Source organism: Numenius arquata, chromosome 1 (genome assembly GCF_964106895.1).
Source record: "Numenius arquata chromosome 1, bNumArq3.hap1.1, whole genome shotgun sequence".
Classification (NCBI taxonomy): domain Eukaryota; kingdom Metazoa; phylum Chordata; class Aves; order Charadriiformes; family Scolopacidae; genus Numenius; species Numenius arquata.
The window spans coordinates 31,989,242-32,016,302 of NC_133576.1; the positions used below are offsets into that span (position 1 = coordinate 31,989,242).

The 27,061-nt window shown below is 38.3% G+C and overlaps 2 protein-coding genes across 2 annotated transcripts in view; both read left to right on the top strand.

Moving 5' to 3' along the window:
* On the top strand, positions 1-8,426 carry RBM11 (RNA binding motif protein 11). The gene is made up of 5 exons (XM_074158211.1): positions 1-102; positions 4,218-4,380; positions 5,261-5,339; positions 6,106-6,196; positions 8,130-8,426. The coding sequence occupies exons 1-5, from the start codon at positions 1-3 to the stop codon at positions 8,424-8,426; spliced, it is 732 nt and encodes a 243-aa protein (XP_074014312.1).
* A 4,847-nt stretch (positions 8,427-13,273) lies between these two features.
* LOC141472807 (multidrug resistance-associated protein 1-like) overlaps positions 13,274-27,061 on the top strand; it is a 36,567-nt gene continuing 22,779 nt past the window's right edge. The window contains exons 1-8 of the mRNA XM_074160052.1: positions 13,274-13,336; positions 14,809-14,870; positions 17,364-17,505; positions 18,909-19,066; positions 20,105-20,282; positions 21,866-22,120; positions 23,610-23,675; positions 24,291-24,428. Of these exons, the coding sequence (XP_074016153.1) occupies positions 13,274-13,336; positions 14,809-14,870; positions 17,364-17,505; positions 18,909-19,066; positions 20,105-20,282; positions 21,866-22,120; positions 23,610-23,675; positions 24,291-24,428 (1,062 nt within the window). The remainder of the gene's footprint in view (positions 13,337-14,808; positions 14,871-17,363; positions 17,506-18,908; positions 19,067-20,104; positions 20,283-21,865; positions 22,121-23,609; positions 23,676-24,290; positions 24,429-27,061) is intronic.

Below are 27,061 nucleotides of genomic sequence, written 5' to 3' on the forward strand. Positions count from 1 at the left end.
ATGTCCTGTCCGGGGCGGTCCGAGGAGGCGGACCGGACGCTGTTCGTGGGGAACCTGGAGAGCCGCGTGCGGGAGGAGATCCTCTACGAGCTCTTCCTGCAGGTGGAGGGCGGGCCCCCGGGGGCGGGACGGGGCCGCGGAGCGGAGGCCTCGGCGGGCCCCAGCCGGGCGCGGCGGCCGTGCTGTCCCCGGGGCCGGGCAGGGCCAGGGAGAAGCTCCCGGTCGCGGCTGGGGAGCCGCCACGGCAGCCTCCGCCTCAGGAGTGAAGGGCTGCGAGCGGCTGGGAAGCCCGGAGCCGGCGGTCGTGCTGGGCCGGTACCTGCCGGCAGCGGTACCGAGGCGGCCGAGGCTGCCGCCCGCAGGGCACCGGGCAGGGGCGGGAGCCCTTATCGCCTTCCGCCCGTTGCCCACCGCCGGTGCCGCTCCGTGAGCTCTGGCGCACTGCGGATGGGAGCGGTCCCGGTCCCGGTCCCCGCCGTAGATGTTTTGAAAATCCCCAAGGAAACAAATCTTTTTTACACTTTTTTTTTTTTTTTTTAATATAAGCAATAAATTTTTGTACTGATTGTTCTCAATCAAATTATTGATCAAAACTTGAAAATGTCTTGAGCAAGGTTCAAGCTATTAACGGATTGCGAGAGGCAATAGGAGTGATACGCAGGTGGGGCTCTGGACTTAGACCTGTAAATGACCTTTATATCAAAATGTTTTAATGGTTGAGAAGATATTAAAAATTCCATCGGTGGGATTTTCAAGGAGGTGGTGGGTACCATACAAAGTAGCTGGACTTGTTTCAAACCTTTGGAAATCAAGTATGCCAAGGAGGAAAGCAAATGTCAAAGACAGAAAATGTTCAGACACTGATTTGGCTTCAGTTTTGATCCCACATGGACACTTTCCCTGACTAAGCCAGGCTTATTAACCTGAAAGTAGTGAAAAGAGGGGGGAGGGTATGGAGAGGAGGGAGCATTACATCACTAATGCAAGCATCACATTTCAAGATGGATTGACAATAGTTGCTGATGCTAGGCTTTTCCTGAATTTGTTTATGGAGTGTTTGTTTTGGAATTTTGGAGGTTTTTTGTTTGGCGTTTTGGAGGTTTTATTGTTTGGTTTTGTTGATTTGGGGGTTTTGTGTGTTTGTTTGTTTTTCCTCCTGGTGTGATCCAGTCACCCTCTGTCAAGCTGAAAGGCCCCAGACTCTGACTGGACGGTTCAACCAACAGCTTGGTGGTAAACTTGTTTCTTCCAGTTTACTAATTTCTCCCAGTCTCAGAATGAACTTTGCTTCCTTCTAGTGTGTTTGCAAAAGAAAGAGTGAAAAAAAAAAAAAAAAAAAAAAAAAGAGATGGGCAGAATCATCTGTTCTCTTGCTATTTCATTGCTAATCAGAACTATTTCTACTCACCAGTTTTATTCCACTGATTAATCTTATATTTGTCTCGTTAACTAGGCAAGACCTCAGCATGCTACTCCATTTGCATTGAAAGGCCTTTTTGTTTGGTATACCCATTGGGTTTCTAGCTGTTCCCATCTCTTCCCAACTTTCAGTTCTTAACTTTTCCCTAAACTGTTGTTTCTTCTATTTACTTTTTCCCCCTTATTTTCTATGTAGTATTCTGCCTGCTTCCAATACTAAACAGTAGTCTGCTGTTTAACTGTAAACATTAGGTTAAGAAAGCTTGTCTTACCTGGGGACATGAGTAGTACCATACAAATTCTGGTACAAAAGAGATAAAAATAAGCAGATGCTCTCATTATGCATGATTCTTCTGCATAATATGCAGCAGTCATCCAGCTGCTGCCTTCTGTCTGGGTCTTTAGGTCATCCCAATAACCCCTACTTTGCTTTTTTTCTTAACACCTACTTAGATTTATTTCTTCTCCTTATCTTGTTCTCACTCGGGTTTCTCTGTCTTTTGCTGCAACAGCATAGACTTCTCATTGCAGTATTGTCCTTTCTTGGAAGGTTATATACCTTCCATACTGAACTATATGTTCAGTATTCCTGCTGTGGCATAGTCCTAAAGATGCAGTCCTGACCTGTAGCTTTCCCCCCATGAGATTACGAGCAAGTATCTATTATTACTTCTAAACTATTAATATTTTTATTTATGAACAGGAAGACTACATATTTAAAAGACTGATCTGCAAAGGACTTGAGTTTGCTTCTAATTCTTGAAGAACCAGATTCTCCTTGTTAGGCAAATAATAATCAGAAGACTGAATACATGTAATTTTTTAAAAACTGCAGTGTGGTGCAGAACAACAACAAAAATGCCTTAAGGAGCCAACTGAAGCAAAAATAAACATGTTCAGAACCTTACTGAAATCCCTTCTTTAAAAACAAACAAACCAAGTAATGAAAACAACACCACACCCCCACACGTCCCCCCCCCCAAAATAAACAAAAAACCCCATCAAACTTCAAGATATTTGGAAAGATGAGATCAACGTTTTGAAGATTCCCTGGACAGGACAACCTAGGTAGTATCCATTGCTGTATAGCCTGATCACCCTCTGCACCAATAATAATAAAAAAAATACATTCTATTTGATCCTTTGTTTTTGTCTGTATGACTTCCCTACTTTCACCAGGGGTGGGGTTGTTTCATTTTTCAGCAAAAGCATCTTATTTAAGTGAGGAATAGTTTATACACAGCTGGCAAAAGCATACAATGATCAGACATTATTTTCACAGATGACATTCCTTAATATCTTCAGTCTCACAACATGGAGGGTAGAATAAAGGAGATGGCTCCACATCATCGCTCTAAGTGCTCGCAGCAGACAGATTGCAGATTTGTTGCTTGACAGTAGTCATTGAAAATGCAGAATAATAAAGTAAATTACTTTCTTTGGCTTATTTTGTTCATCTGAGCATATGCTGTGTGTTTGTTTTGAATGTTTAACTGTTTATGCAGTTTAATTGCGGTAAAGCTGTTACGAGTAATCTTGTGTTTGCCTGAAGCTATAGATGACTTCTGAGTGACTTTTACTGAAAAGTACATACTATATCACTAGTAGTAGTGGAAGCTGGTTCTACTGATGGGTGCTGTTTTTTGCTTCAGAACAACGAATTCTTCTTCTCCTACAGTGATTTGGACATTTGGTAATTTTTTTTACTGATGGATTTTTTGGTAACTTATGTTCACTTGATTGCTTATCTGGATATTATATCCTGCTAAAGTTAAGTTGTTGCATCCTGAACACTCTTGAGCTGTGGCAAGAGATTGCTGTTGGCCATGTCTTTTCCCTCTGCTAAAGCAGCTGTACAGATGCATAGTTTATTTTGATGAGAAACTGTTAATTTGGTGAGTAATATACTGATTCAATCTTGTGTCGAGAAGACATAATTTTTGACATTTATTATGAAAACGACAATTTATTTGAAAATTGAGCCAGTATTTATGGAACATCACTGCTTTAATTTGCTTCTAGAAGTACTATGGTAAGGATTAAAATGGGACTTGTAGGCAGAGATGGAAGTTTTCAATAAAGATATTTCAGCCAAAGGTTGTAGTTTGGGGTTTTGTTTTGTTGGGGGTGTGGTGGGTTTTTTTTTGGGGGGGGATGCAGAAACAGAATGGTATCTCTGATGAGATGATAGGGTCTCTTGATTCCTTGCCGTGTAGTTGTGATGAGGTTTAGGCAGTACAGAAAAATGTTTTGTCTTGGTTCCAGAAGCACTACTCTCTATTCAGGTTTGTTTTCCCATAGTGGTGATGCTGCCCATTTTATGAATTTAAGCAAGAGTAAAATAGAAACATATTAATGGAGTAGGTCACTTTTATATAGGCAATTATTACCAAATTGCTTAGTTATAATTAGTTATAATTGTACTAGCAGCTGTACATGCGTAAGATAGCTTTTACTATGGAGTCAGTAAATCAGTCTTCCCCCTTGCAGCAGCTGTCATCATTATATTTCAAAAATAATTTAAAAATATGTTTTTCAAAGAGTAAACATCACCCTTGGACTGATGCTTCGTTGCTTTCTAGCATTTGTAGAGCTGATTTTCATTTGTAGAAGGCTCAGATTTTGAGCTTGGGGAATGTGGACACACATTATCAAAATTAAGTACAGATTTTTATACTGAGAAACTGACACATTTTCTGACTATGGCCGAATGTACATCATTATGAAATAAATATTCAAAATAGAATGAAGAGTCAATCTCTTAATTTCTGTGAGTAAATAATACAAATTTCTTTCAGGCTGGACCATTAACCAAAGTGACGATTTGTAAGGACAAAGAAGGAAAACCTAAGTCTTTTGGGTTTGTCTGCTTTAAGCACAAAGAATCAGTGCCTTATGCAATAGCTTTGCTGAACGGAATCCGTTTGTATGGAAGACCAATTAAAGTACAGTATCGGTTTGGTATGTTTAGTAGTCTAAATGAATAACCCTTTTATTTTTTTTTATTATTTTTGAATCCTCCAGTCTTTTATAAAGATGATGATTTATAGTTAAATTACAGTCCATTATTTCTAAAAAAAAAAAAAACTTGTGGCTTTTGCATAGGGAAGGATTCTGTCTCCGTATTTTTTGTTTACTAAGAGAATGCAATAGGTTGGTTCAGAACAGCATAACTTGCAAGCCAGTTCAGACCACACTGTATGGAAGACAGCAGCAGAGCTTTTCACGCCAGATTATATTTAGGAATCAGGGTGTGACTTTAACTTGTAGTCTGGCAGGAAAAGTTGGTTCAGCAATTGCAGCAACTGTCTTTGATAGTTTTTGTACTAAAGCTTTGCTTTTAAGTGGAAGGGATTGTAGTTTGAAGAATATAGTCAAATCAGAGTTACATTCTTCATTTTATGTTTATGAAAATAAACCTAGAAAGCTAATGACCGGGTGGCGTTTGCAACCCCAACATTAAGGACTCTCATTCCCACCATGGACTGTGCTGGTCCGTCCTTCAAAGGCTGTACAGAGCAGTTGCTGGGTTTAAGTAGAATGGCTGAGGTTCCGAAAATCGGAAGCATCTTCTGTGTCTCTAACTGGATGGAAATTATTCTGTTCTTGATTGCTTCAACAGCCCTGATTTATGTTTCTGTAAGTGAATAAATGATACATGAACATTTTCAAGCAGTACAATAATGCTGTAGATTATCTGCCATAAAGTGGCACCTTAGCTTTATATACTAGCTTAGGTATACTAGCACACTACAGGTGACACAGAACACTTACTGTATTTTTAACCTGTTAATTGAGTAGTCCTAACTGAATAGTCATTATGCTTTTGTCTTATTTACAGGAAGTTCTCATTCATCAGAACTAAACAGCCCTACACATGGTTTTGAGAACTATATTGAGTTATATTCACCTTCATATAGGTAACAAAGATCACCTGTGAATGAACTGTATGATTATAATTTTTAAAAAAAAATCTTATTAAGAAAATTAGTTGCTGTGGTAAAGCAATCTCTAAGCTTTTTTTTTTTTTTTAAACAGCTGTTGCATGCTTTAATTGCATCCTTACTGATGACTTGCAGTGGGCTCTAGTTAATTTTAATGTTTGGTTGTTTAGCTTGCCAGAGGTTCAGTTATCTTGAGTTTTCCCTTTTTTTTTTTTTTTTCTTTGTTTCTGCAAGATACAAGACCATGAGTAAATATTGCAATATGGTGTCTGTGCTAGCAATGTTTGCAGTTGTTAGGGGATAAAAAAATCTGACAACGCAGATAATATTTTTAAACCCCACTGGATTTATATCTGTATTTTTTGTGTGTATATATACAAGTAGCTGTCATGCACAGGTATAAGCCTGCTAAAATGGAAGTCTGAACACCCCAGATTCAATATTTTTTGGTGCTTCAATACTTTTATTTACGAATGTGACAGAACTCTCTGTGGAAGCTAAACTCCCACAGTGAAATCCAGAACTCTTGCATCTGTACTTAAGTACATGTCAGCATCACTCATTAATTGAGCCTTTGAATGTATTTTCCTTGTTTTATCAGTTTTTCCATGGAAGTCCAGTTGTTAATATCTCAATTCTCCTCTTGGATATACTCATTATAGCCCAAGATTTAAGTCTCGGCACTCTGGTAAGCAGTATTTGGTAGACGTCTAGTCTTTGTACCTTTGCTTGTTTTCCCTAGGTATCAAGAGCCCTATGGAAATCCTCCATGTCCTGTTACTCCTTTTCCAATGAATAGCTTACCTCATGAATACTCAGGCTTTCAAAAGATGGTGAGTTCGTGTTAAAAGTTAAAAATTTGGGAGCTTTTTTATGCAGTTGAAGGTATTCTGTATTTCTGCAAACAGTGCTTATTTAATGTCTCAAAATGTGATTTAGGCTAATAACTGTAATAAATCTGTTTATTTTAGCACTTAAGGGTACTATAATAACAGTGGATCTACCAAACCAAACTGTTTTCTTACTCCAGGAATGTCTTAAACGTATATAGCTTAGGGAGACCAGAAATGTCAGTGTGCAGATGGAGTTCTTTCCTGTACTATGTACCAAATCAAATCCCCTTGGTGAGACAAGCTAACCTAGAAAAATTACAACCCTGCAAGCAGTAGCTTCTTCATATACAGCCGATTCAGTCAGGGAACCTCTTAGCTCTTCTACTTAATTCAGAAATGCTCAGCAGAAGTTTGCAATGTCCTAAAACTCGATGATCTCAAAGGTCCCTTCCAACCAAGAAGATTCTGTGATTCTGTAAAACCAAACCTAAAACTCCTCCAACAGATCACCACTGCCCAAGTTAGGGCAACAAGAGTTTGAGGGTTTCTGGCCTAAAGCTTCTCATGTTCCTGCAGTTCTCACATTCATGATTGACTTCACAGCAGTAGACAGTGAAAATCTGTATTCCATTTCCCCTCTAACAGACTCTGACACACAGGGCTGTTCTTGTCCTAATCTCTTTTATCTGAGATACTCCACAAGGCGAGGGAACTGATCTCTTCAGATGGCAACCTGTGGGCCAAACCCTAGTCACCAAACACACCATGGATCTTCTGAATCTGATGAGTATGGACTCATCAGTAGGACTGAAGAAACCCAGCTTTTAATGTGAGGTACCAACTGTGGACAGTACTGCTGCTACAGAGCCTGACTGGGGAATGGCCAGCAGTTTGAGCAGGAAAATGGAGAGGGTCTATTCCCCATTGCACAGATGTGGTGGTAGCTGGCCTCCCCTCTTCCCAGGCTGTGACCTCAGAAGAGCTGCTGCTTACACAAACTTTCCCATTCCCTCCACTGTGGTTGGAAGACTTGGGAATGTACCATCTCCCCTGCTGTGCTCACTGATGAACCCGCTCCTCAGTAACAATGCAGTACATAAACACCGAGAGACCAAGCTCAGCAGACCAGCACACGTGACCAACTTCATCCCATTTTCTGCTTGCTGGAAGGGATAACTGCAGTATGTCTCCAATGACAATTTGTTGCCGCTTCAGCTGGAAGCAATCTAGTCACATGTACGCCTTCACGCACCTACCTCACCTTTATTTGGATGAGCCGGGCAGGTTACTCACTTGGAGTCTGTCTGCACACGTAACATACTCAGACATGCTCCCCATAATTTTTCTGGTTACTGCCAGTCAGTAGAAAGCTGCTCTTTTCTGACCTTTGTAATTCTGTTTCTGTACTTGGGCTGTGCGTTTTGTATGAGGGACTCGGGATACTTTAGGGACTGCAGAAATAAGCTGTGCGCTTATTGCATTGTTCCAAGTGCTTTGATCTATGGATTCACTCTACCTTGCTGGAATGCCTTGTTCCACATTAAGTTAAAATCAATTAAAAGAGGTTAAAAAAAATTGCAGACATGCATGTCTTTACATTAACAATCAGCATTATTGCAGTTACAAATATTTATGAAATACATAGAAGAAATGAAAAGAATGCCATGTTTGATTACCTTACACAAAGACTAATTGGCAGTTTAATCTTAAATCAGATTACGTCTTTGTTCTGACTTTGCTGTGAAAGATTGTCTACTTTTTCTAGCTATACCAGTTGATATAATAAAATATATAAGCTTTATTCTCAAATGTTCTGTATTATGTTGTTTTATAACTTATCAGTATTTTCATTGTAGAAGCTGTAATGCATGCAAAATTAAACTCTTCAGAACTTCCTCTTTACAGTGTTAACAACTCATTTCTGTTTCTCTAGATGAACCATTTTTTAGCACAGCCGTACACAGTACAGAGTCCAATGGGTCAACAATTTCCTTACTGTCAGATGACCCCGCCACTGCCTTCAAATTTTAAGTCTGCACAGAGTTCTTTTGGATTGGCCCTCCCACATTCAAGTGACTGTGAAGAGTACCAGGTGGATGAAAGGACCTCTAAAAGAAAGAGAGAACAGCAAAGTTGTGACAGTGACACTAGTCTTGAGGATGACAAAATGAGGCAAAGAGAGCGTCACCAGAAATACAAGAAGTGCAAAGCCAAGAAAAAGACACATTGATATTGTGTAACTGGATTAATCTTTTTTTTTTTTTTAATTATATTTGCTATTTTTATTTGAGAGAAATTCAATCTTTCATCTTTGCACTTTACTAAAAAAGGAATCTTCAAGATTCATATTATTTTTGAAATGTGTTATGCATAATGTATACTGATAGTATATTTAATCTCAACCTATTTAAAGAGGAAAGTACTATTTAAGGTGTAGGAAACATTTAAGAAGATAATGATTTGTTAATAAAGGAAAAAAATTTAGTTGGTTCCTCCCCCCCTGCTTCTCCCCAACTTCCAGGAATCATAGAAGGCTATTATTTCACTAATATAGTAACTTTATGAAAATGCATAATTTCAGCCACTCATGAAGCATACGTATGACTTCCATCACTTATGGAATGTATTTTTGTGAATGGTGTAAGAATTTTCTGGAGCCACTGAAGAAGTGAGCAGGCTGGAAATTCTTAGTGTCACATCAGAGATGTGCTCGTCACTGAAGTATCAATTCCTGTAACTTTTTTCCAACTTAGCTCTGTTGTTACTTTTGGTTAGAATCACCTTATATGGTTATTGGAACTGGTTTTTTCCACTAATAAGTTTGAGGTAGAATATGGGCATTTGCACTAACTCCAAGACTTACATATGTATCAGTACTCAAATGTATGTACTTTATGGCTGCAGTATGTATTGACTAGAACTACGTGCATATATATGCATCTTTATATAAAGTTACTCTCTGGTGTTTTATCTGCTTATTTGAGAATCTAAATGTAACAACTAAATTGTAAAAACTGGATGAAAAATTTAATGAGTATCTCATCTAATTGATAACACAAAAGCATATGTCAGTGGAGTTAGCACTACCTCTTAAGAAGGAAGAGTTTTTTGCTTGTTTAACAGCAGAAGAATAAGCTATCTCATATTGTGATGAATCAAAGTAGTCAAATGACCTGTTTACTGTCTTTCACAACTGCTGCCAACAACCTATGGACAGATACAGAGATATTGTCTTATGGAGTACAGGTGAAACACTTCTAAGATCCTAATATATGAGAAAGCAAAACACTTAATTTTCATCTATTTAATATTGCTTAAAGTCAAGTCTTCTGTTCAAATTGAACCTGACAATAAAAAAGGATTTTGGTTTTATTAAACTCAGTTTTCTTGGTTATAACGTTTGGTTGCTTGAAAGGAATACTTTTCATCCTTACACTGGTATTGAGAAAGAATATCCAAGTTTACTGGTTTAAAGGTGATATGTTTTACAAGCCCAAATAAGTTTCAGAAATGGAAGAATGTTTAACTTGGAACAATTTCTCTTTTGTCTGATAAGATATATCACAGCTAATAAAATCACTTTGTCAACACTGCTTTTGACTTCCCAAAGGGATTTCTTCTTGAGCCTAAGAGTCATTCCTGTAATGCCACAGCATGGCACCCTTGAAATGTCAGTAGCAACTGAATTCAACCTTCTCTAGAAAGACTTTACATTACAAAGGTTTGTGCCTTAAATAAGATTTATGCCTTATGTTTTAAGAAACTTGTTAAGTCTACCCAATCCCTTTCCCTTTTCCCCTCTACCCTTCCACACAAACACCCGTTTATCTTTTTGGTATTTTTTTTCCCAACCAGTAACTTTAGATTCATAGATTCATAGATTGGTCCAGGCCGGAAGGGACCTCCAAAGGTCATCTAGTCCGACCTCCCCGCAGTCAGCAGGGACACCTCCTACTAGACCAGGTTGCCCAGGGCCTTGTCGAGCTTCACCTTGAATATCTCAAGGGAAGGGGCCTCAACCACCTCCCTGGGCAACCTGTTCCAGTGTTCCACCACCCTCACGGTAAAGAATTTTTTCCTAATATCCAATCTAAATCTCCCCTTCTCCAGCTTAAAACCATTGCCCCTCGTCCTGTCGCTGCAGGCCTTTGTAAACAGACCCTCCCCAGCCTTCCTGTAGGCCCCCCTCAGGTACTGGAAGGCCACTATGAGGTCTCCCCGGAGCCTCCTTTTCTCCAAGCTAAACAACCCCAGCTCCCTCAGTCTGTCCTCATAGGAGAGGTGCTCCAGCCCCCTGATCATTTTGGTGGCCCTCCTCTGGACCCGCTCCATCAGGTCCATGTCCTTTCTATATTGAGGGCTCCAGACCTGCACACAGTACTCCAGGTGAGGTCTCACCAGAGCAGAGCAAAGTGGCAGAATCACCTCTCTGGATCTGCTGGCAACACTTCTTTTGATGCAGCCCAGGATGTGATTGGCCTTTTGGGCTGCGAGAGCACATTGCCTGCTCATGTCCAGCAGCTATGTGTAAGCTATGTGTAACTTCTGTTGTAAGATTATACCAGTAAGTCACTGACCACAAAAGTTGCCACAATAATGGAAAAAGTTAACAAGTAAAATACACTGGATTTCTTTCAACCTGTTCCTTACGTTAAAGAAATTTAAATATAATTGAGTAGAGGAAGAATATGTTAACATTAGCTTAAGTTAGAAATGAAGTTCATCAGACAAAAGATAAAGCAGATGGATGCCCAAACCAGAGTTAGCCTAGAGAAACAGAAGCTTAGTCAGGTCTGTACTAATGTGTCCTTACCCAACTTCCCCAGTGGATAGATAAGATAATCTGTTCTATGCAATTATACTCTACAAAAAGAATGTCAAGGAGGATCATATTGCATATGGCTGGTAAAATACCAGTACAGTTCCTCTACAGAAATATTTTTTCTTACCCTCTTTCTTCCTAGTCTTTTTTTTCCTGACGGGGGTACAGATTTCAACACCTCTTGATATCCGCTTACCTAAAACTCATCAGTGTGTTAAAAGAAGAAAAGCTGGGCATGTGAGAATGTGCTAAAATTACTGTAGCCATAACTAAATTCCTTATTAAGTTATCACTTAAGGGCCCTGTTGATATTTTAATTACATTGTCTCCATGTATAGCTAATAAAATACTGGAAACAAAAATAAACCTGCTTGAGTTTAGCCTTGACCAAGTATTTCTTCAACCCCCTGTCTGTTCTAGTCATTTTTTAAAATTCTTTATGAATATGAAATGAATGTTTCCTATTTTAGTTCTCATTCTAAATTATTGTTATTTTGTCCTGGTCTTTCACTTCCCGTGCTAGTAGCTGGTCTCAAGATTTTGCTTTCCCTGCTGTGACATGTCTTGCATTTAGACTTGTTTTTCTGTATTTTATTATATGGAATGCAGTGCATAGATATTTCCATTACAATCTCCCAAACTTTGGACAAATCAGGATCACTGCAGTCAGTTCTCATTTAAGTTGGCAATATGCCAAGTCAACAAGAATCAAAGGGGACATGTCGTATTAATTATAGAGTAAGATCAAAGTACAGATCTTTATTAACTTTCGGAAAAACTTTATGTTCAGGAAAAGAACACAGCAATGGAAATTACTATTATAGCTTCCTTCCTACCTACCTTTACTTTTAAATACTAGTGAGAAAGCTGTACGAAGCCTCCAAAAAGTGAAACTAGAAAGTATTGAGAAGTAAGAAAGGTCAACACTAATCTATTTGGTATGCGATCTGCCAGAGCTTCCAGTGCTGCAGCAGCCTGGTTCTAGAGAGAAGCCGGTATTTCACCTGCCCGTCCCAGGCAGAGCAAGTAGTTCAGTCGACAGCAAGCACGTGCTTTCTATGTTTTATCTGAAAGTGTTTTAAATTGGATCCGTTCGCCAGCAAACGGCACTGCAGTGCCCTGCTCTAGGTGGAAGGCACAGCAAGTGTCACCAAGCAGCTCAGTACGGAAATACTGTTGTCGTTTGTCATTTTGTGATGCACCAATAAACTTCCGGCAGAACACATGCAGCTAAGAGCTAGTAAAAAAAAAATAAAAAAATGTTTTTTTATATGTTTAGTCACAAGATATGATGCCATTGATGTCAAAAGACTATGGTGAAAAACTTACGTAAGTGCTTTCTATAAAATTGTAATAGAATTTTGATTGAACTTCAGCTGAACCCCTGAAATTAAAACTTAATTGGGTCTTTTGCACCTGAACTAGATATAGAAACAATTAAACTTGTGTCCTTGCACATCCACCAGAAATAGACTTAGAAACAATTAACCAAAACTTAAAGAAATTGAATTGTTGAAGGATTACTATATCAAAAGCTTACCGAAGATGAGCAAGGCGCACAGAGGGAGTGCACTCCCAGTCTCTGATCTAAGTATGGGACGACAAGACCTATAGTCTTTGGAATGAAGTCTAGATAAGAGTGTGTCCGAGAGGAGCCTTAGGAGATTAGAATAGTAAAACGCACACCCTCTTGTACATAATGAGCATGCTAATTAAAGGGCTCTCCCAAAATGTTTAAAACATTGAATGCCTGTGTATGATGAGGGACGGTAAAGGAACGATATAGCTCACCGATCAGTTGTATCTTATCACCACAAATACCGGGCTGTCAGGAGAGCGGGGTGTGCTGGCCGCTGCTCAGTGCCCGGCACCCGATTCTGCAGAATTGAAATAAAAGATCTCGGCACAGTGTGCTGGTTGGTTTTGGGGTTTTTTTTTGCACACTGGGTGAAGAACCCTTTTTTAGAGACACCACCACAGGCCGTTCCCTCTCCTGCCGGCTGGCACAAGACACATCAAGCCTGTCATTACACGACACCGAGGAGACCAGAACCGTGGGCTGACTGCACCCTCAGCGGCTGCTGCTGGCCTTTTGGGGCACAAAGTCCCATTTCACCACACTGCTGGGGCACCAGACCGGCCTCGCTGGGTCCAGGCTGCCGGGAAGGCTGAGGCTGAGGCAGCGCCGCCCTCCCCGCTCCTCCGGGCGGCCGCCTCCGGCCTCCGCCGCCTTCCCGCGTAGGCCCTCGGGAGCCATGGCCGCCTCAGGCGGGAGGCAGGGCAACCTCTACCAGCGCCTGAGTCCTACCGGCAAGAAGGTGAGACGGCGAGCGGGGAGGCGGCATTAGGGACGGGGCTGAGGGCAGGGTGACTCCCTGCCGGGGCTTGCCTGCTGCCCCGGGAGGCGGCCGGTAGCTACCGGGGGGGTCCCTCCGAGCGGTGACCCTGGTAACCACCGGCTCCCTCCCGTGGCAGCCGTGAGTGGCTGCTTCAGGCCTGGCGTGGTTTCATGTGGGACCTGTGCTCGCTTCTGCCTCGAAAAGAAACGCAGCTGATGACAACTGGTACATCGCAGGGTGTATCCTTTGCATTCCTGAGCAGGCAGGAATCTTTATGCCGGGGTTTCGTTCGATATTCCTTGTCGCTCTTAAGGAAATTGGATCTGTGCCGTGGATTTGAGCAGGAAGCGTTCATGCCCAAGACTTCTACCCTGTTCTTCAATAGTTAAGGAGCCGTAGTTCAAACAAACCATGCTGTTTGGATGTAAAATTCAGAAATTGTAATGGACCGTGGCAAACGTTTACATCTGATGGTGAAGGGTGAAGAGATGCACGAGCAGATGTGCTCGTCACGGCAGTTTGTTACGTACATATTTGTTGCGTATTTGTTTCTTGGATTATCGTCTAATCATTTTGAGTTTTCACTGAAAGTACAAGGAAAATTGTGGAAAATATACAGGATCTCAGAGCACCCACATACATACATTTTTGATAGGTGGGGTTTTTACACCACCTACCGAAAAGAACTGTAACTACATCTTTGGTTAGAAACTTTTAAGGCGGTAATTACCGAGGGGCAGAATTTACTGCCTAGGTGTGCTGAAGTCATTCTTGGGTGTGGATACACATTCCTTAAGAAGTATGGGAGAGTTCATATTTGTTTGCCTCTATTACACTTATCTTCAATGACTTACGAAATTGGCAGGAGTGCACAAGCCTCATATGCTTCTCCTCATTTATGTATACCGTGCACGTTAGTAACACTTCATCTCTTACAGTCTGAAAGGAGTTTGCTGTTCTTTAGGTAATAGCAGTTGATAACTTCCAATAGCTAGGTTTTCAAATGGGGGGGAAAAAATCCCACAGGATTTTAACTGTCAAAGATTTAAGGAAAGTTTGCTTGTATTGGACATAGAATCATAGAATATCTCAAGTTGGAAGGGATACACAAGGATCATTGAGCGCAATTCCCATGCTTTACTGTTCATGTGATCATACTTCAGGGTATGTGTAAACATTGTAAAATCAAGCTAAGGTGGTTGTTAATATCCTCTTACAGCAAGTTAAATCGTTCTAGTAAATCACGAGACTGTACATCTTTTTCATTCTTCATACCTTGTGCTAGAGTCTATTGGTGGGAGAAGGTCACAGACAAAGAAGTGTAAGTATAGACCTTATTATAGCTCCTAATAACTGCATGTTTAGTAAAAGAAAAAAAAAAAAAAAAACCAACTCTTTCTTCAGTCTTTCAAGTAACGTTGATACTTTTTCCTTTTTTATTTTTTAAACAGAAATGCAGCCCTGAAGAGAATGTTTTTTTCTTCAGTAAAGTAACGTATTCCTGGTTTAGCAGGTGACAATTTAATAAACTGCTTGTTGATGTTCATTGATGCTTATAGAATTATTGAACACACACTTAACATTCCATGCTGCCATTCTAGCTTGACCCAGAGCCTGAGCCTTGAGATTGTTGTTAGAGTTTGTACAAAAATCAAAGTTTACAAGTCTTAGAGATTATATTCTAATATTTTGTTTATATATAGTAATAGTCATTTTATGCATTATCTAATGGCATTATTTAAAATATTTTTTGATAACTAAGCACAGTGTTCTTCGTGCAATAGACAATGTACTTACACAATAGACCAAATTAGGCTATCCTTTTTTATTTACTCTCTGTCTGTGTAAAGTTTGGCAATAGACAAAAAGTAAAATAAGGTTTCCTTTATATTTCATGTAGTGATACAACAATTTGCTACTTCTCCAGGAACAAATATTGAGTAATACATTTAAGGTATTTTCCAAGTAGCCAATTTCATGCTCGTTTTCCTCCCTCTTTTATGGCATGCTGTGTGTTATTACTGTAGATCACCTGCTCATAAACACCAGCTTGTTGGGAAATTTTCCACTCAAGAATAGGAACTGAAAGCTCAACTATATCAAGTCATGCAGCTTCCTGTCACTTAATATTTTGGATGTTATTTCAAACAATTTCATGTGACCATTATTCATTTTTAACATTTTTTTTTCTTCTTTAAAAATAATTTGTCAGACATGTACACCTCAAAAATCTAAGAGTGAGAAAAACATTTTAAGAGTATTGTAAACTGTTTTTTGCTTTATTCAATATTATTAATTTTAAGGGAAAAATGAAATTGTTATTTGCTATTAATAACCTAAGACAAAATAATCAGGTTCGTTCAAGGATTTAGAGTATTCAGTTATACTCTGGCCCTGTTGAAGTTAGGAGTTTACCTTCAGGTTCGGTGTAACTGTGGTTTTTACCAGTCCTTACATTCTACACAATAAATACAAATTTGCAGGTTTTTTTCTAGAAAGTTATACAGTATACCGAGTGTGGCACTTCTATGTAATATTTATTTGTTCATTATGTCACAATGTTCACCCCAATGTTCAAGCTAGGCTGTCCTTTTTTTTTAACCAATTTTTTAACTAATTCACAATGTTTAACAAAAGAAGAGGGAGGAAGAAAAGGATTTCAGTTCTACTCAGTGAGAGCTTGTTTAGCTATGAAAAAACTGTCTGTATGCAATTAAACTAAATATTCTGAACATTAGGTATATTCCCTCTTTCCAGTCACAAGCAAACACAATAAATTATGGCTAATATATACTTGCCTTAAGTGCTTGCAATCTAAAGGAGGAAGTCTCGCATTAATTGTTATGTAATAAACCCATAATGCTATATTATGTTTCTTTAGAATTCAGGCAATCTGCAGATTAGAGTGTGAAAGGCATTTGGTAAATCTATTTATTCTCTGGCAGCAGTGAGTTTTAGCACTGAGATAAGTTACACAAAATTCTTAAACAAGTTTCCAGTTGAGTACCAATTGGTCTGCTTTCCTCATCTGTCTTAAAAGCTGGTGCTCTCAGTGAGAAGCTGTCTTATTTTTGCCTTAACTTATCAAGTGTAAGGAAAATTCACTTTGTATTAATGTTACAGCTTCAGTAAATGTTTGGGTGGCCCTTTGGGATAGTGAGGTCCACCCACACCAGTATTTTACAACCTCCAAAAAAGTGCTTCTGAGTCTCATTTTCTGTCCCGTGATAAACAGTGGCACACGCATTAGCCTTAAGCCCAGCGCTGACTTCATTTAAGTTAGAGAACATTGTCAACATTAATCCTTTTGCATTTTGCCCACCTCAGAAATGGTATGGCACAGTTTGCTTCCAATTGTCATAAATCTGACACGCTCATCAAATCTTCTATTGTTCTTTCAGAGTTCTTGTAGGTTCAGTGTATTCACCAGCCCTATTTTGCCATTTTGAGACCAATTTTAGTTTTTGTTGACACTCAAGTGGGTATAAAGCATTTTGCTAAAACAAAATCTTAACAGCTGAAGATCTATGGTAAGGAAACTTGTATTGTACTTGTTCTGAAACCCAGTAGTTTAAGGTTGTTACCTTAGTTAGAGATGAGTTGCAACATAATGCAGCCCTGCGGTATAAAAGGTATTTCATTCCACATCACAAGAATAAGTGGGTAATGATGTTACACAAACATTTTTATTTTTTTTTTTTATGAAATAATGTCTTTTCCTACAAAGAAATACAGGATCAGAAATGTAGACAGATTCTGAGGTACAATGGTTCCTCAGAATTTGCTGTTCAGATGTGACAATCTGCTTGGGCGGCTCTTACTTCCGGTGAATTTCAGTATATTTAAGGTGACTTAAGTATGTTCCACTATTTAGTCTGTAGCCTTTATAGGATTACATACATTATTTTGATTATAGAGTTTATTTATATATACTAAATGATATAGTAGTTCTGCTTTTTTTTGTCTGCTGTATTTCATGCTGTCTAAATTCATTGCTTCCTTTCAGACTAATATCTATAGGCTATAAGAAGCCATTGGAGAGGGATGACCTGTTTGAGCTGAATGAAAGTGATTCACCATACAGTGTGTGTCCCAACTTTGAAAAGCAATGGAGAAAAGAAATGCAGAAGTCTACCACAGCATTAACGGTAGTTATAATTCTGACAGTAGACAATATCTTTTTATAATTTTAAGGAGTCTAGAAGCTGGAGATGATTTCTAAGATCTTGTTTATCGAACAGCCTACATTTTGTAGATTGCAAAGACCACTTAGTGTTGCGATCAGTGATCTCTAGTGTGGCTATAGAATTTTTCTAAATCATTTAAATTCAGACTTGCCTCTTAGAAAGATATCCAGTTACATTTTAACACTTCAAATGATACAGAATCTACCATGAATTTTACTTTGGTGATTAATTACCATCTTTGTCAAAGCTGTCCTACTAATTTCTCTCTGAACTTGTCCGTGTTCTGGTGTCTTATCTTTGCATCTGTATTTCAGGTAAGTAGGAAAGTCTATTATCAGCAGATGCTCTGGCTTACAGAACACATGAAAAAGGCTTCAGTTTTATTTAATAATATTGAGTTTTACAGATATTTTGAGGTTTTTGCTCGAGTTATCCTGTATGATTTTCATGTGAACCCTTGACACTTTCAGTCACAGTTTTTATTTTTTGTTGTAGTTAAAATGCACTAGGAGCTCTGTAATGTTAGGAAGGTCAGAGGAGAGTCTTCTTTAAGTCCAGTAAGCATGTAGCTTCTCTTTTTTTTTTTTAATGACTTACTGGGAAGAGGTTTCCCGCAGAGTCTGACCTTACTACATCTCTTTAGTATTTTTCTTATCTATTTGTAGATTTGCCCTTTCTTCCATTGACGGTATACACAGCAAAATCCTTTCTGCCAAATCATTCAAAAGTGTTTTTCAATAAGGATAATTTTTAATTCAGATACTGTTTTTATTATTCAAGTAAAAAACTCTGTAATTATTCTCTAAAAAATATTCTATCCTTCACCACTGTGGTAATTAAGAAAGACTAACTCCTTTTTTTTTTTGAGCCCTTGGAAGAATATTTGCAATTGTTTCAGTTAAATTCAAACTGAAAAAAAAAATAATAGTTACTTGACAACTGAAAATATTCTTGAAGAATAGAAGGGTTCAACCTTAAATATAAAGGTGCTGTAAGCCTGTTATAAATGATAATACATTTATGTTGAAGCTTACCTCTGGTTTTTTGATACAGTTTTTTTGACCTGTGATAATAATTTGAGGGTTAAATTATTTTCTAATTATATTAATGGATGATTGGGGCAACCCTAGAAATTATATTTATCCTTTCCTGAAACACTACTAGCCAGGCTAAATAGAACCAGACTTAATTTCTTACCCCAAAGCTTTTCTTCTAACTGTAGGAAATGCACTTTTTCAGATCATAAGTACAGTGATGACTTTAGATGGACACTCTAGTGTTATATATTTTCTATTTGTAAATGTGGGTGAAGTTCAAAAATAATATTTTCTCTTAATTCTGTACATATTTTTGTAATCTTGCAGGCTTCTTACATCAAAAGAGTGCTATTTAAGAAGACAAGTTTCCATAAACCATCTTTGATTTTGCCATTATGGCAAACATTTAAATTTTTATTGATTAAAGTTGCATTTCTGAAAGTTACAGCTGACATTCTGGCTTTCATGAGTCCACTAATAATGAAGTAAGTTTTTAATGTGCTTCACCTTATGTTCAGAGAGTAACAGTAATAATAAAGCTAAAGGGTCGCCAATATCAAAATCAAACTAAACAACAGTTTAGATGTGTAAAGGTTTTATTTGCCCCCCCACCCCAGTGATTATCTGAAAATGATTTAATGAGGGAAAGCTTAAAGAGATCAGGAATTTCTTAACCCAAGGACTGAGACAAAAATCAGTAGATGTTCAATTTCACAATATTGTGTTTAAGTATTTAATATATTTAAATGCAAAATCAAATGTTAAGAAAAATGGAGTACCGAGATATTTAAATTCTCTGCTTTTTTGTTAATATTTTTTCATCTCTATTTTTAAAAAACCTACTTAAATATATAATAATAACTGCGGCTTCAGCATTTAATGGAAAACTGCAATGACTTTGTTGTTATCATGTCGTTGGTACCATGAGGTTGATGGAAGTGGTTTTTTGACATTGTGCTTCCCATAGAGATCTTAAGAATTTATTAAATACCTGTGTGTTTATAAAGAAAAGAGTTAATTAACAGAATTATTGTTAACCTCCAAACTATACCCCAAATCACTGTAACCCTGAACAAAATTGTTAGCCGTAAAATCTGTTTGAAGACATCACATTTCCTGGTTATTTAAGACAACCTTTTACTAACATAAAAATAAGAATTTTTGACTAGATTTTTTTTCTTTCTCACTTTCGTGGTTGATAGTTGCGACCTTTCTAAGTACAAATATCTAATTTTTTTTTTTTTCTTTTACGCAATTCTTTATTTGTACTCCATTGGCAGTGAAGTCAGCAATAGCAGTCATGTCTCAAATAGTATTTGAGAATTTTTTCTAAGCTAACAAATTGGAAAACACAGAGAAGACCTGCCTTTTTTTAACATTGTATTTCTTTGTGACCTTCCACCATACCTGGAACCAAAATGGACTTAAGTAAACAAGTTGCCAGTATGTCAGTTTATTGAATGTTTATTGTCAGTGGTTGCCTTAATTCACAGAATTTAAAATCTATTTTTCTTCATTTTCAGAGCAATGATAATGGTCAGTGAGAATCATCCTAGCTCGTATGGGAGTGGATACGTCTATGCTATTGCCCTGTTTTTTGTAGTTCTCTCACAAACTCTTCTCCATCAGTTATACCAGCGTAACAACATGCTTACTGCAGTCAAAATCAAGACTGCAGTTGTTGGCCTGATATACAAAAAGGTAATCATCTATTCTTCTACTTTTCTTTCAAAAAAAAAAACCCACCCTAAAATAAACACACAGTGTTAAAAGACAATATGCTTACCAGCATGATCAAAAGCCAGAATATTATATAGGGGTGACGGGCTAACAGATTGACTTTATATTTTCATGATTATTCATTTATAATAATTTGGATTTTTGGCATCATATCTATTATAAGACTATAATCCTGAAATTACATACTTTTGCCAGCCACCTGTACAGACATAATATTGGAGATATATATAGAAACTGAACTCTTCGTATTTTCACTATGTACTAACTTCCCAAATTTACTGTATGAACTGGGAACTTTTTAAGTTGCATGTCTGGGAAAAAGTAAGGGTATATGATCGCTGTTTTTACTTTATAACAGTAGTGAATATGAGAAGCTGAAGTTTGCCACATTGTCTCCTTTGGACTTGAAATTTCCCTCCTGATTTTAGTGAAATTGATTTTCTGTTGAGTTGAACACCCAGCAGGTTTGTTGTTTTCCAAATGTTTAAAGGATAGCTATCTGCTGTGGAAATCTGTCTATATTATCCCACCTTTAGTAAGATATGCTGAGGTGGTGGCATTATTAGCTACAAGAAATGCAGGTGCTAATAATGTAGAAGTAAAAGTCTCTCTCTGACCTGCAAAATGTGTTTACTATACTGTTAATATGTAGCATACGAGATCAAGCTGGTTTCTCAGTGCTGCACCTTCAGTTTACTTTGTTACAAACATGGCAAGTTGGTATTTTTACTGAGGTATTTAACTATTAAGCACAAAGTAAGGAAGCCAGAAAATAATTCAAATCTGTCTTTGTTAATTTAAAATACAGTCTCTTTTCTCAAGAGGGTCAAGCCGATCTTTTGACATAGACTTCTCAGGTATTTTCTGAACCAGCACACAAAATTTTATTTGTAAGTTGCAAATCAGTTAAATAAAGGAACTCATTCTCTCAAGTCGCGTATCAAGGTGTGCCAGTACATCAAACCATGAAGAGGCGAATAGAGGCTCCAGTTGGGGTGGGGATGTCTTCTGGCAAATTTCCACAGCTACAGGGTAGAGAAAGAGCTGCTTCCTCTCCCCAAGTGGAGTTGGTTAGTGAATGCCAGGTCAGGTTGTGCTTTGCACATGGGACAGATGGTGCACATGGGACAGAGTGAGTTGCTGCAGCACCTCTTGTTACATGCGGGAGTTGCGGGTGACGCAGTGGAAAAATGTGAGGCACTGACATGGAGAGAGAGCGAGCGTGTGTGTCTGTGTGTGTTTGTGTTTGTCAGGGTGTCAATTCCTTGACACCTGGCACTTGTGGTGTCTGCCTGCCACACTGAGATTGTACCTCCACTTGCTGTGCAGCCTGCTGTAGCTGGTGCCTGCACTGGGAGGTCCTAAGCCAGGCCAAAGCTGAGGCTTTCTATGCCCTCTTTGTGCCATGTTGTCCTGTTAATTTACTATAAAGAGTTACAAGTCTGTTTCACTGAGTTCAGCTTTGCTCTAATTATTGTCCTTTTAGCTTCTCCTGGGCAGCAAAACCCATTAAAATTGTTGACCTCTGCATTTTCTGGTCGCAGGCCTTAACTTTAGCAAATTCCTCACGCCGAAACTATACAACTGGGGAAATTGTTAACCTGATGTCAGCAGATGCTCAGCAACTCATGGAGCTAACTGCAAACATCAACCTGTTGTGGTCAGCACCTTTTCAGATCATCATGGCTGTCGTCTGTCTCTGGAAAGAACTTGGCCCCTCAGTCCTAGCAGGTGTTGCAGTGCTTCTTTTGGTTATACCTATAAACGCGCTCATTGCAGCCAAAGTAAAAAAAGTGAAGGTGAGATATTTAAATAAGCATAGTAAGGAGAGGTTAAGTTGTCATAATACAGAAATAAAGAGGGAGTGGGGGTGGTGTAAATTATGCATGTATAAGAATACTATTGGTACAGCAAAATGAAACTCAAAACAAATAAACAATGCCAAGCCACAGCTGGTTTTCGTTGAGGAGGGAAGCATAACTGCAGTAAGAAAGCCATATGCTTCATAACCAAACTAGTATTCAGGTTGGATACTGAAATTTTCATTATACTGAAACAATAATTTTGTATTAGTAAAAATTACTATATGACTCAATTTAGGAAACAGCTATGTTTTTGCATATTGCATGAGTTAATTCCATTAAATAAGGGATTCTGTAGGATTATGGCCCTCTTCCATTTTTATTATTCAGGCTAAACTGCTCACTCAAATATAGCACATTCTCCTGAGATTATGGGAAATCCCACAGAGGTGCTGCATGTGTTCTGACTTCTCTTCTGCCTCTCTGATGCTACAGTTCTCTTGGCACTGTATTACCTGTTATTACGACAATTTCTGTGAGCTTCAGTGAAAAAAAAATCCAACAAACTACAACCCTGAGTTTTGCGTTGCTATCAAGGCAATCATTTGTCTTTGTTTTATTCTGCCTTTGATGGTGCAACATGCAGCGAGGACTCTGGGCTCTACTGATTCTTTTGTAAGGTTGTGACACTTTAGAGACATTGAAAAAAAACCCAAAACCCTCTCACCTCTTCTGCAGGTGAGGTGCAGCAGCTACATATGCACTTAGATACCTACTGTGATATGAGAGATAGAGAAGAAATACAAGGGACAATAAGTTAATTATTTCTAAAAGTTTGCAACTTGTTGTTATATTTGAATAAGTCTCAAAACATTAAAGAGGCTGTTAAATTGCATTTTAAAAATGTGAGATGCAGAAGACCCTGAATATAGCGTAGGAGTGAGAATTTCTGTGTTTCTTTGCTTGGCTCTTTCAATAAAAATGCATTGATCGGTAACACGGGAAACTTTCTTCCTAACTCCTGTGTATATACATATATATGTATACAGTGTTTTTTATCCATATAGTGTTACGTATATATTCATGTATGAGGGTACATAGTGTTATACTATATTGTTACTGAGTCTGTATTTACCTGCTTAGTGATTTTGAAGATTAAAACCATATTATCATTCCTGAACACCCTGGGAACTGGAAGCCTGTTAAGATTTTAATTCAATGTGAAGAAAAATAAAAAAGGACAACAATTGAAATACACTCTTTAAGATATTTGGGGGGAAAATGTTATTTTAATCTATTCAGTCCTTTATCCTATCTAATGAATTTTTTTACTATATATGTATCTGACAATTGTATAGCTACAGTATATTTTTCAGCAATGTAAAAATAGCATAGAAGATATTTTTTGTCTACAGTTCACTGCATATTTTACTTTCCACATTTTTTTGCTTATTAAAAAATGAAAACATTGCTGTCTTTTAACCAGAAAAGCCAAATGAAGTATTCAGATCAACGAGTGAAGCTACTAAGTGAAATGTTACATGGAATAAAGGTAATGCCACAACTAATAAGGGTTTGGGGTTTTCTTTTTGTTAAGTTGTAAAGATAGAATATAAGTTATTTAAAAAACTAGGGTTTTCTGAGTAATATTGCAGCTGATAATGATAAAAGTTTAAAGAGAAAGTGTTTTAACATAATGTTTTAACATAAGGGGTTTTGGAAAATATTTACTGTTTTAATTTGATTTGAAAAACTTACTATCCATGATTCATTAATTTTATTACCACATTTTTACTTAGTGTGTAAAATACGTTAGTAGAGGTTTGAAAACCTTTAGCAGAGTGAAATTTTAGCATAGAAGAAAAGCACTTTTAAAAGTTGTCTCATTTTTGGTTTTTATCCTGTTTTGAAGTAAACCAGCTCATCATTTATGATACATAAGAGACAAGTTGAGATCTGAAGAAATAAGAATGGCTAGACTATATCTTCCATAAGAACAACCTAATTTAGAGTTATCTGAGGTCTTGCTTTCATTTGTAATACATTCAGATTTTTGTAGTTTGTCATTGCTGAATATTTGAAAATGACATTTAGAGCTTAAGCTTATTTTCTGAAACATTATCACTGCTTTTTTGTTTTATTAAAATACATTTGTTTGATTGTCTAGATCCTCAAACTTTATGCATGGGAACCTGCATATCAAAGGAAGGTCATAAGCATTAGAGAACGGGAAGTGGACATTTTGAAGTCATCTGGGTATCTGACGACTTACTCCATGCTGACATTGACGTGTATTCCTTTTATGGTTTGTTTTATAAAAATATTACTTCATGCAGGACTGTTTCTTATGTTCCCTATTGCTTTTGTGGCTGAATGTCTCATAAATATTGCCTCACAATATCTCAAAACATTAAATTTATCAATGCAATGTATTTGAATTCTCAGGTTCTAATAGTATGTATATGACTGGAGAAGAATGAAGTTGATTATGAATTGTCCAAGCTTTTAAAGACCTCTGTTATAAAGTCAGAAACCAAATCCAAAGCTCCTGAATCTCATTTCACTGTTTTAATCATATTGTTTCTATTGCATAGAAATCAACTACCTTCTTTATACTCCTCCTTTTTTAAGTTTTAAGGAAATGTATTTTTGATCTGTAATTTTTAGCTGTCCTTTCTCAAACACTAAACCTCTACATACATGAAAAAGACCAACCAAAAATAAGAACCAAATTCATCCTAGCCTTGTTTCAGTAGAATTCTATCAATCAGGAATGTATTCAGATCCTTGGGTCTTAAAATATCTCTGTTAAACTCCAGTGGAAAGTAAATGGAGACTTCGGGGCCTTGGGATGACTGGATAAGGAATCGGGAGCACAAGTATCCTTTATCCTTACAGTTCCAGGGAATTACGAGGGGAGAAACAGGAAGAGCCAGCAGATCAGTACCTGGCTCTGAGCCTGGTGTGACTGGCAGAATAACCTGATCTCCTTATATGACAACATGGACAAGGCAGAGGCTGTGGGTGTTGTTTACCTGAACTTTAGTAAAGGCTTTGATGCTGTTTCCGTTTTCTTTGATGCTGTAAAGGCTGTTGCTCTTTCTCCTGGAGAAACTCGTTACTCATGGGTTGGACAGGCATAGTCTTCACTGGGTAAAAAACTAGCTGCATGGCCAGGTCCAAAGAGTTGTGGTGAATAGAGTTAAATCCAGCTGGTGGCCAGTCACAAGTGGTGTTCCCCAGGGCTCAATGCTGGGGCCTTTTCTCTTTAATATCTTTACCAATGATCTCGACAAGGGGTTAGAGTGCACCCTTAGTAAGTGTTGATCTGCTTGAGGGTAGGAAGGCTCTACAGAGCGATCTGGACAGGCTGAATTGATGGGTCGAGGTCAATGGTATAAGGTTCAACAAGGCCAAGTGCCAGATCCTGCACTTGGGTCCCGGCAGCCCCATGCAACAGGCTTGGGGAAGAGTGGCTGGAAAGCTGCCTGATGGAAGAGGCCCCAGGGGTGTTAGTCAATAGCTGGCAGAATATGAGCCAGCTGTGAGCTCAGGTGGCCAATAGCATCCTGGCTTGTATCAGAAATAGCGTCAATCGTCCCCAGTACTTCACACTGGTGAAGCCTCACCTTGACTACTGTGTTCAGTTTTGGGCCCCTCACTATAAGAAAGACATTGAGGTGCTGGAGCATGTCCAAAGAAGAGCAATGAAGCTGGTGAAGGGTCTTATGAGGAGCAGCTGGGGGAGCTGGGACTGTTTAGGCTGGAGAAAAGGAGGCTGAGGGGAGACCTTATTGCTCCCTACAACTACCTGAAAAGAGGTTGTAGTGAGTGGGGTTTGGTCTCTTCCCACCAAGTAACAAGTGATAGGATGAGAAGAAACAGCCTCAAGTTGCGCCAGGGGAGTTGTAGATTGGATATTAGGAAAAAATTCTTCACTGAAAGGGCTACCAAGAATTGGAACAGGCTTCCCAGGGGAGTGGATGTGTCACCATTCCTGGGTGATATTTAAAAGACATGTAGATGTGGTGCTTCGGGACATGGTTTAGTGGTGGACTTGGCAGTGTTAGGTTTGTGGTTGGACTTGATGATCTTAAAGCCCTTTTCCAACCTAAATTATTCTATGGATCAAACTGGAACCTTCGTTAGGGATAAATGACAACCATTAACTTCAGTTATACAAACTGACATCTTCTAGTACTTAACACAAATGTGTAAGAGGTGAAGAGCAATATTCCTTAGGAATAGTGAAAAGGAGGATTAAGGCCATCCTTCAGTGTGTAAACTTGATAATAACTGAAATATTTGGAGCAGTGAGTGATTCAGTGATTAATTCAAAGTTTGAATTAAATGCAGTGAAACAATCAACTTAGTATTTAGGGCTTTCTTAGGAGTCCTTCTACTTTATGACTGGTTTGGTTTCTAGTTTTGTTTAGGACTCCTAAACTCAACAAAAGGCAGAAGAGACTCCATAGGACAGTTTTGGGGGTTTTCTTTACCCTTGCTTTTCTGGGTAATTCTGAAGGCTTGAGTGTCTGTTGTGTAAGAGCGCAGTTTATTCTCTGATGACTACTGACTAGATTTTTGAAAAAAATTCCAGGTGGTCAAAATAAAAATACCTGCGGTAATTAATTCTATTTTATGTCCAATATCATAACAATAGCAAGAAGAAAGAAAAGAAAAGTGAATTTCCTGAAACATTATGTTTGAGTGTTTCAAAATGAGGAAATCAACTCTGGAGATGGGAAAGTTATTTCATATAGTTTCATATGTATCTGGTTGGGTCAAACACTAGCCGTGTTTTTTGCTTACTCATTCCTGCACTCAGTATTGCAACTATGCAATAATTTCCATGTGCAGCAGTTACAGAATTTATATATGAGTAGAAAAGGGATCCTACACCTTTCAAATGCAAACAAAAGTAGTACCTGTGCATAA

Excerpts from the sequence above, each read along its gene's own strand:
- RBM11 (XM_074158211.1), top strand. The coding sequence starts at position 1 with ATGTCCTGTCCGGGGCGGTCCGAGGAGGCGGACCGGACGCTGTTCGTG. Across the intron at positions 103-4,217 it reads TCTACGAGCTCTTCCTGCAG|GCTGGACCATTAACCAAAGT; the intron begins GTGGAGGGCGGG and ends AATTTCTTTCAG. Across the intron at positions 5,340-6,105 it reads TTATATTCACCTTCATATAG|GTATCAAGAGCCCTATGGAA; the intron begins GTAACAAAGATC and ends TGTTTTCCCTAG.